This window comes from Hyposmocoma kahamanoa, unplaced genomic scaffold (assembly GCF_003589595.1).
Source record: "Hyposmocoma kahamanoa isolate Upper Pololo Valley unplaced genomic scaffold, ASM358959v1 85386, whole genome shotgun sequence".
In the NCBI taxonomy this organism is placed as follows: domain Eukaryota; kingdom Metazoa; phylum Arthropoda; class Insecta; order Lepidoptera; family Cosmopterigidae; genus Hyposmocoma; species Hyposmocoma kahamanoa.
The window spans coordinates 1-11,265 of NW_020654252.1; the positions used below are offsets into that span (position 1 = coordinate 1).

Below are 11,265 nucleotides of genomic sequence, written 5' to 3' on the forward strand. Positions count from 1 at the left end.
GGTGATAAAAATACTGTCGTCTGACGAAGTTTCTGTTTCTATTTAACGAAAACAAATTTATAAAGGGGTAGGTATTACAAATTACTTGATACACAGATATATAACTATAGTTTATTATTGCACCATTAGCTTGTTGTACAATTGCCTTGTGTTTTGTTACTCAAAGTATCTTTTCGTAAAAGTCGTATAATTTTTAACCACTCCGCCCTACGCGTTCGATCTTTAGGTATACTGGAAAACAAACAAAATATCATTTTTAATAGTATTATGTATTAATAGTATTATGGTTACACTTTACGTTAAAACGATACAACGAATAAACTTGAATTAAAATCACATTTGTCTACGAATTCAAAAGTAACTTCAGAAAGTTTAACTCCCAACATTATGGGCAAATGAAAATTGATTTACTGGCAACATTGATGTTTAAAATAAATTTATTTCATTTTTATTTTTAAATACGACAATCTAAACACACAAAAGCAAACTTACCAGTGGAAAGTAACCTCAGTAGTTTTATGATCATTTTCGAACCGAGAATTGCAAATTTTAATTGCATATTTCACCAATTTGGATACTTTTGTGTCACGTCTCGGTGACGTACTCACTCGAATTCAAGATGGTGACTGATGTTACTGTTGCCTGTGGACAACAGTGCCGTGGTTGCCGTTTGAAGGCCCAGATTACGAATCTATTGTTTACAAGTATAATATCATTGGTCAAAATTGTGTGCGATTGACATTTCATTTTGAATAAAACTTCATCTCGACTGATATTAGAATTGAGGTCCAATCAAATTGTTTGGTTTTTCAGAGATGTTCGAAATTTGAAAGTAATAATAACATCGAATTTGATGTTATTATGAAGCAATAATAACATTTTCACAGATAAGAAATTTGTTCTAACAAGACAGTTTAGTACAGTAACAGAGACCTTTATGCTAGTCGTAATTTGCGGTTTTTGAACACATTACACAGAGTTTATGATATGTGTTTATGATATGTGAAAAATTATTTTCTGAACTTTGACAACAAATTAATAAGCGTATCAATAGGATAGCATTGTGTGTTACAAAGGCAAATCTATTATTATCGGGCCAAGATAGCATCCTCTGTTTGATAGCTATGAACGACGATAGAACGTAACTTAATAATTATTGTCGAAATAGGAAACGAATAGTTAAATAATTTATCTCCACTGTGAACACTAACAACGTATTTATTTCGGTTAAATATATATTATTTAACTACAATAACACATAATTTAATTTAATATCTGCATTAAAATTGTGATATTCCGTATTTATGATATGTCATTTATATGGTTATGTTCTATGGTTTTTTTTTTTCTTAAACCTAGTGATGTCCCGCAAGCAACGAGGTAGTACCATTGATTAACAAAATTATGTAGTATGGTTATTATAGTACAAAATATCCCCAGAAATTAAGCAAAAGTCATTAACGAAAATTTATACAATAAAAAACATGAATAAATGTATAATATCAAAGCAATCACTGCAGACACCGTTCATAAGATTACTTACCTATGTTATTTACAAATATATGTTAATTTTGCCGAAAAAAATGTTAACAAATTATTTAAGTAACCACAAAATTCTCAAAAGATGTATGGTACACCATCATAATAATTGTACACAACATTATTATTGGGTAATAAATTAAAATAAAAATGTGATTGAAAATATTAACGTTTTAGCTTGAACTAAATTTATTTTTGACGACCTTGGTGGCCGAACGGCTTGCACTGTGGACGCTGAATGATGAGGTCCCGGGGTCGAGTCCCGGTGGGACCAATTTGGAATACGAACTTTTCTAATTTGGTTCTAGTCTGGGTGCTATAGGTATTACCTCGAAACGAATTCCGTTGCTCTGGTACTCATGTAGAGAAAATAATCATAGCGGTTGTCTGCCAAATTATTATTAATATTAAATATTAACTGCCTCAGTGGCCGAGCGGTTACCATACTGGACTGCCACGCAGAGGTCCCAAGTTCGATTCCTGGGCCGGGGGAAATATTTGTATGGCCTACATTTATTTCTCACGTGAGTTTGGGTGTAATTTGTCGCTGTCTATGTGGTGTCCAAGGCACTCGTGACACAAGGATCCCCTAGTACGGGGCTATGTTGAGTGTGTGCGTTTACTATTATTATTTAGTTTTTTAATTGAAGAAAAAAGAGTGTTAACTAGATTATAAGTTTACCTCGCCAGCTGTGAGTTGTGGTGCTAGTTCCAGCATGTGGCTCAACGGATGGGGCAGTAGTTGTCCCAGTGTCATGGTGGCGAGCAGTTCTGTTAACGCAGCTAGTTCTCGAACCATCTCTGCCGACTGCGTGTGTCGATCTGTTAAAAAATATTTACTATTTGTTAGGACTAACTGAAGGTAAATATAAGGAAGTGGTGCTGTTTGCTACGGTGGCGTCCAAAGATAGGCAACCGTCCGGATTTGAACCGGCGCTTTGTAAATGCCGGGTTTAAATCGGGTTAAAACCCATTAACGCCCAAAATCCACGGCAAAAACTATTTACAACTAAATGTTTGTTTCGGATTTAAATCACGTATATTTGTTTTTTAACAAACCAACGTTTCCAACATGGTCACGGTTGACTCAGGTGGTAAAGTCATCAACCAGTTATGTCTAATATTTATGCAAACCACCTTATTTTTTCCATTATAGTTACAAAAGTTAAATTAAATGAAATACCATGTTATAAATATATCTCTTATGGCCGGAAGATTATGGCTCAGATTCGCACAGGACCGACTGAGCTAGAGTGCAAAGAGGAGGCCTATACCCAGCAATGGGTGCTAACAGACTGAGATGAATATATATCAAAGAGTTCTGTCGGTTCGATCGGTTCGTAGCTTATTTTCAAATTCATAAACTAGACCTAAACGTAACTAAGTGTTTCGTAATATCTTACTCACGTCAAAAACCATTATCGGTGAAGGTTATAGTCTTCTAAGTTGTATGAATAGAGTGGACAGTATTAGAAATCCGGCCTGTATTTTGATTCCCACCTTCTCTTCGATAAACACATTGATAGTATAGTTGCTAAAGCATACAGAGACATGGGGTTCTTTTTTTATTTTATCGACATAAAGCCTATTAAATACTGTACTGGGGCCTTACCATGTACTCTTATTACAGTTCAATATAACGACAAAAAAATCTCAAAAAAAAAATGCCAATCGAGAGAGCCTATTGTCCTAATTAAATATTGTCATTTCACATTTTGCCATAAATATAACAATTTAGTAGGAAAAAATAAAATGTGTATTTCTTGTATGGACCATACCTTTAGTGCCCTATCGCTACAAAGTCTTAGTCAATCCTGTCTTGGAATCACTACAGACGTATTATTAGACCTACCTTCTATAGACTTGCACACTAAACGCGCGCCCAAACCTGCCTATTCACTCCTTATATTGCACAGTATCTGACGCGTATAAGTAGTGAATAAGCAGGTTTGGGGGCGCGTTTAGTATGCAAATCTATAGAAGATAGGTCTAATAATACGTCTGTAGTGATTCCAATCCAAGACAGGTTCGACTAAGACTTCGTAACGATGGGGTACTAAGGGTATGGTCCCATACAAAAAATACACATTTAATTTTTTTCTTACTAAACTATTATATTTATGGCAAAATATTATTTATAAATATTAAAATATTAGATAGTAATAATTGTTTTTGTCAACAGCATATATTGGTTTTTTCTTTTAAGATTATTGTCTTTACTTAAGACTTTAGTTGCCTAGTACTGTCTCCAGTCTCTCACAAGGGATACAACATTGAAAATTGTTAGTCTATTATAAAATAAGTGTATATTACCTTGTGTTGAGAAACTAAACCATTATTATTATTATTATTACATATTTAGCTAAAGAAAATAATTGAAGCCTAACTACATTTACTACAACTAAATTTACAAGGTGAAAAATAAAATTGTTTTCATGTTTTTTCAAGAGCTCAAGTTTCCACAACTCCGCGAACTGTTGGCGCACGTGTCAAGCAAGGCGAGCACTTGTACCGTATTGGTTGTTCTAGGCGGTGCTGACACTGGTCACTGGACATGGATGCATTGGTGAGTACCTGCATCGCGTAGCGACTCCTGTCTGCCACGAATGCGGCACACCATGACGGAATGTGCGGCTTGGGGCCCTCAGCGGCGGTCCCTGACAGCCATAGTGGGAGGAGATTTCTCGCTGCCAACAATCGTGGGGGCAATGCTCGGTAGCGAGAGGTGCTGGGAGGCTATGGCCTCATTTTGCGAAAGCGTAATCTCGCAGGAGGCTGCGGAGCGCTCCAGAGAGGACGACCCCCTCTCTGACTCGCTACGAAGACATAGGCTGGGGAGACGAAGGAGGCAGTACGCCCGCCTTCTTCGTCCGCCGTAGATTAGGGGTCAGGGGACCCCTTCCACCAAGACTAATGGTGCCCGTGGCACCCTCCACAGGATTGAGCCCGCTCCATACGGGCCATCCGCCGAGACGTCCCAGTAGTATGTGCAAGCGGATCTTGGCGCGTCTCTCTATGGCGGTAGAGTTAACCGCTGGGTTTTTGTGGTGTCGCCACTTCGTAGTTTATTGAATTTAGACTAGACTGTAATACCTACGTACCTGGTTCAAATATTCTCAATGTAGATATTGAGGGACGACAAAAGATACTTAATTTATAGGTATACATATAAGCGGGTAGAAAGACACTGAACCATGATGAAAATGTTCATAACACTACACTGTGCTATGACGAGGAACCGTAGAGGTGTGTCTCGTAGGTAGGGTATATTCACTTACACATCCATATCTTTAGTTTTAAACAAACTGAAGTGCACTCGGTACCCGTAATACGAAAAATGGGTGAAATTCGTTTACTCACCAAACGATTGGTTATCGCGTGTTTCGCGACAAGTAACTACCAGCCGGGACTTCCGCCCGGGAGCGGCACGCGTGACGCATTTCCCAGCGCCAAAAAAGAAAAGGCGGTACCGACCCAGGTAGGCGCGCAGGCGGTGCAGCAGCGTGGCGGCCGTGGCGCGCAGCAGCGCCGAGGCCAGGCACAGCGCGGGCCGCGCGGCGGCGCAGCGGCGAAGTGCGGCGCGCGACACGGCGCAGCTCTCCAGCGCGCCGCGCATGTACAGCTCGCGCTCGATGCTCACTTGCTGCCGGCAATTAAAACTAAATCCTATTTTCACTTTTCAAGTTCGTACTTATGCTGGGTGTAAGCTGCATAAAATAGGATTTCATCATTGACTTACAAATAAATGGACGACGGGTCTAATACAAAAACCACGAAAAAAATGTCCCAAGTCAACCTATTTAAACGTAGTGACATGTAAAGGAATATAAAAAAGGTAAAACGTTGATTTAAAATATTTAAATTGTAATGTCATCGCAGTACTGTCTAATTTTGCTTGTTTCGCTGTCAGTCGAACAAACGAAGACTAAAGCGTGAATGACGCTCTGTATACGATTTTAACGTCCTATAAGTTCGGACACTTTTTAGCCCGGACCCGACGTCCATATAATTGTAAGTCAATGGATTTCATGCTCTAGGGCAGAGGTTCCCAGGTTTTTTTTTCTCATAGACCACTTTCAAAAGTTAGCTGGTTCCGGTGGAGCCCCTGCAGCTACATTTCGACCATATTCCCAAAACTCGGCAAGAAGTGTGAAGATTCGATCTAACTATGGAAATTTGCGTTGCGGCTGTAGACCCCCGTCGAGTCTCCCACCACCAGACCACTTCGGGAACTAAAGCTCTAGTGCATGAAAAGAAAAAACCATCAAACTAAATATGTCTAATTGATGTAATTTTACATTAAATTTTAATTAAATGATCGTTTATTTGTAATATTGCTGTTTAATTTCCTCGCAATCGAAGTGAAAAGCAGAGTGTATAACTCGTTCATAAAAAGCAATTTACCCGCGACTTAAGTGTCCATACTTGTCTCGGGTAAAATGACGCGTTTTATGCACTTGTTGTACTATCTACTATATTTCACATGCCAAATACATTATAAAATACGAACAATTATAAAATATATAATAATTCGTTCATAAGTAATACATAAAAACAATAGGAAAACGTAATAACAATAATAGAAAAAAAATTAAAACAAGTAAGGAAACAAACAAAAGCATGTCAAAAAGGTCCATGACTCGGTCACGGCATTTGAGGACTATGCTAATTACATAGCTCTCGCTGATATTCTGCCATGACCTGTCATAGAAATAGAACACGATAATAAAATTAAATTAAATACAAATACGAACACACTCAGACACTAAATAAATTAAATTAAATTTGACACATACAACATTTACACTTGAAAATAATAATTAAATTTAACACATATTCATAATTCACATCATCGTCATCGGTTCGGCCAAAACGCGTCCGCGTGGGTGTGCTTTGCCCTTATTCATCTAGGAATAAGAATAGTGACATCGGCCTTTTTTACTGATCACGGCTGTATGCAAAACAAAATTTTTGAAAAAATGATACATATCATCCCTTAGCAAACAACACCGCTTAAGTCATTTTACAGGAGCGAAAAAAACCTGCATATATTATTGTATAAAATGTTTTTTTACTTATGGGCATTGTTCACAATTTTTTACCTATACATATTAATTTTTTTTCGAAGATATAGACTATTTTAGGACTCTAATTTGAATATTTTATCATTTCGTAGGTTATTCGCCTTGTTACGTTTTTTTGAAAATTTAGCAAGTTATTTATTTGGTGACGTAATCAAAGGCTCTCTAAAAGTTGTCCTTTGCGGCAGGGCATATTTAAAAAAGTAAATTGGCATCTCTCAAAATGTCAAAAACGAAATTCTAACCTATAGACAGAGAACAAAAAGTAAAGAGAACGGACACTCTCCGCCCCTCCCTAGCTTTAGATACCGCACCACGCCCCGCACATTGCCGGTCACTTTGACTGAACGACAACAAGGCTGCCGGCGAGCCGTTTTCACGCGAAGACGGCTTTGATATTTGAATATAGTTTTCATTTATTCGTTACGAAACTTGTACGTTAATATAAAACATTATTTTACGTTACTATTTATATGGTCGTGAATAATGTTGTGTACGGCTGTTTAACATCATTTTCCGAAAGATGAAACGAAGTAGGTAAGTAAAAAAACTTATGTCTGAGACTCATTCAGTTATTGTTTTCTTCATTTTTTTACTGCAGAATAATATATGTACGTATGATAAATACACATTTATTATATCAATATAATGAGGCGCCATGACTTTGATGAGATTTTATTTTCATAATCATGACATTAATCCACATCAAGAAAAATGGGCTGATATTAGAATTATTATTTATTAAAAATTCAGTCATTTCATTCACTGTTTATTAAAGAAAAATTGCATGCAAATATGGCACATATCTGTAGTTGAGTGTTGTTTATGCAGTGAAAATTTCAGTATCGAAATCATTTCGACATTTGAATAACTTATTTTAAATACAAGTGGCAGGTTTTTTAATTTCTTTTGAATGAGAAGTGCAAATTAGATTTTTTTTTAAATTACCTACATTTTCTATACTGATCAAAATCCTTATTGCAAGTTTAGTCTGAAAATTCAAGTTGATCACATATCCTTTACACTGAATCAATTTGTTTTGTTTTAAAAAAAGTTACAATAAGACACTAATATTGTTTAAACAATCGTAGATACATCTTAGGTTTTCTGAATATCTATCTAACAATATGTTTTCTACTTTTTAACACTGTTTTTGTCTTGTCCATAGTAAAGTTAATTCTTCCATTTCGGATGTAGAACCAAACAGAGAAGGAGTAGCTGTTGAAGAAACTTCTCGAGAAGAAAGTGTTTCAGCTGTCGTCCTGGCACTTGTTGTTTCCCTTATTCTATAATTTGTACTCTTGTCGACCATTCTTATTTCACACTGTTTTGCAGCGTACATCTAAAAAGTAGATTGGATACTTCTTAATGCAATCAACAAGATTTTTGTTATAAGAATGCTTCACAGCACAAGAATAATGATATAACTAAATAAACTTTACAAGTAATGTGCAAGTCGGGAACGTATTGGAGACTACACAAACTCTCCATGTTTTCTTTTTTTGCTGTTATGCTGGTACTAAGTTGGAATAGCAGTTTTTGTAATCCACTGTCTTTTGATTCACTTGGATGCTGAAAATATATTATTATTAACTTTCTATGGTATACAATAGGTAAATTTAAAATCATACAAATCAAACTGTTGAATTCATACCTCATTTAATATACTGATATTGGCAGCTTGACTGTGCATTTGAGTTTTTGCTCATATTTCATAATTATCACTTTGAAACAGTTCACCAAATCTCCGGTCGGCTATAAAACTAATGGAATATTATTACCTAGGAAATTTCACAGTAGTACTAACAGTGAAAAGAAAGACAAAGTGTTGTTTTATACAGGTTTATCAACTTACTTCAAAGTGATCTTCGCAACAACAAATAATATAAACTTTGAAGTGTCTCACGTGTACTTCACGACACCATTCTCGTAGGTATGAACAAAGCACTTTCTGTATTCCATACATTGACTTACAATTATATGGACGTCGGGTCCGCGCTAAAAAGTGTCCGCACTTGTAAGGCGATAAAATCTTATACAGAGCGCCAAACTCCGCTTTAGTCTTCATTTGTTCGACTGACAGCGCGATACTGCAATGACATTACAATTTAAATTTCGAATAGGTTAACTTGGGACATTTTTTTCGTGGTTTTTGTATTAGACCAGTCGTCCATTTATTTGTAAGTCAATGATTCCATACCTGTGTTATATTTGATATTTTGTTGTATTCCATAGCTGTGTTATATTTAGTATTTTGTCTCCCGGCAGCGAAATCAAAAGTTCCAAAGGTAGTAAGGTTATGTTCACAAACGTGAAGTGATATTTAATTTTTTTTTTTTGCGTTTTTGCTTTGCATTACACACGGACAAAACATTATAGAGCCAGTGATGACGTAATTGAATGTCAAACAAAGGTCAATATTTTTGAAAAATATAAAGAATCTCCACGTAATATTGACAAATACATAGAAAATATTAATCAGCAACCTTATTCCTTGAAATGGATCTTGAAATAGAAAAAATGGAGAAGAAATGGAGTTTGAAAAAAAAATGAACAATGTCCATTATTAGTAATAGGATAATTAACCTAATTAATAATAGGTAAAAAAAATTATACAATAAAATTGAGAAAAAAAATTAAAAATCTTTATGTGTCCTTTCAACTAACAGCGGCAGTATCGCAAGAATTGTTTCAAGTATTCAAATCTTAGGACTGGTTCGCTTTTGAACGTTAAACACGCGTTTAGCTTTTATATATATATATATATATATATATATATAATCTTTATATAAAATCTAGTGACGGGACGAACAAGTCGGCGCCACGCCTGTCCATAACAGTTGCAGTGCCACTCAGAGCTTTAAATCGCAAATACCTGACAGACACTACCACTGCGCCCGTCACCTTGAGACATAAGTTGACAAGTCCCATGTGCAAGTCTCACCAAATATAAAATTTGCGTATTTATAAACGCACGTTAGCAAAACGCGAGTATAACGCTTGTAATGTGAACCGGCTCTTACTTTCGAGCCCACTTTCATTTATTATTAATTCATATTCCCTTTTTTATTTTGTCAATTAAATTACGTCACGTCAATTAAATTAATTTTGATTTTCATGAGATTGACTAACCTTGGTGAAATCTTCGTCAGGCCATGGAAGCCCGTTATACATTACATCTGGCGAAACCAATTCTACGAGCAACAGTGATACCGAAGTTGCTCCTTCTACCACACCGCTGTTGCCGTCCTGATGACAAAAACACATGAACACTTTAGACCACATTAAACATTCTAATGACCTTATACATTTTATTTTAAAACCGCCCTTGCAGCTTATTACGCGTTCATTCACTCAAAACTCACTTACGGAATAGTAATGTGGGGAAATTGCACCATAGTAGTATTTATTTATGTTACGAAAAAAATGTATAAGATATATGTATGTATATATATGTATAAGATAAACAGGCAACTTTATGGTCGAATCTAAGGTGGCCAGTTGGTATTTAGCAGAGCCATCCCATAAGTGAAAGCAGTACACCATACAAGACCGGACTTGTGCTTGGTACAGCTGAAGCAACTGTCCTGGTGTGAAGTAACGCGTCACCTTGGAAAGGATGCCAAGCTTCCTGGCTGCATTTTTGGCCATGGATTCAATGTATCTGCCGAAGTTCAGATTAGACGACTGGTCCATTCCAAGTAGCTGGAGACGGTCGGCTATCGGTATGGATATATAACGAAAAATCGAAGTCAGGTGAAAGGGACTCCGTTTTGAGGAGAATAGATACGCCTGTGTTTTGGTAGCATTACATTTGACAAGATTGGCATCGTCTCAATCGGAGACTGCCTTAAGTGTCAAATTCAAACTAACCATGGCCACTCGACAAGACTGGGTTTCTTCTCCACCGACCCTTGCATTCAAGTACTTGTCCACAACTGTACTGTCATCAACATACCCAAAGGCACCTGCATAATTGTATCAAAATTAAAAAACCCTGATACAAAACTGTGTACTACAAAAAGTCACCATCTTGAAACCAGCTATTAACAAATTAACTATGCTAACTCGAATTTAAATGTAAATTAAATTCAAAATTAAGAAAAAATACAATAATTATAATACTGTATTTTATCACCTATGACAGTCCATAACAGTTGACAGTGCCACTCAGAGCTTTAAATCGCAAAGATCTTAGGGGCACTGCCACTGCGCCCGTCACGCTGAGACACAAGTTGACAAGTCCCATGTGCCTGTAATTTAACCAGCACCCTTACCCTTCAAAACTGGAACGCAGTAACGCTCACTTATTTCTTGGCGGCACAAATACACTACATTACTGCTACAACAACCGCACCCATATGTGGACGTATAGAGTACTATCATAATAATGTTCCTTTTTTGTATTTTTTCATGTATTTTAATTAAAATACCTAACAACTATCAACGAAAGACTACAGTCTAAGTGGCAGATTGGGTTTTATATTAGAACTTAGCTCGCCATCCAGATAAGAAAAATGCAGTAAAACGAACTCACCATACAGGACATAAGAGCTCCCATCAACAGCTCATTGTTGGTAGTGAGTATGGGCGGCACAACGTCCGCGTCTGCGCGGACGCCTTTGCGCACGCCCTTGCCGATGAT

At 36.7% G+C, this 11,265-nt stretch overlaps 1 protein-coding gene across 1 annotated transcript; it reads right to left on the reverse strand.

The window, feature by feature from the left end:
• Positions 1–2,221: 2,221 nt before the first annotated feature.
• LOC113234601 lies at positions 2,222–11,259 on the reverse strand (the record flags this gene model as incomplete). Its single annotated transcript, XM_026469954.1, has 5 exons — positions 11,158–11,259; positions 9,753–9,869; positions 5,163–5,182; positions 5,014–5,106; positions 2,222–2,361 (listed from the first exon to the last, which is right to left on the reverse strand). Coding segments are annotated over exons 1-5 (394 nt in total), but the record flags the coding sequence as incomplete, so codon positions are not given.
• Between the last annotated feature and the right edge of the window lie 6 nt (positions 11,260–11,265).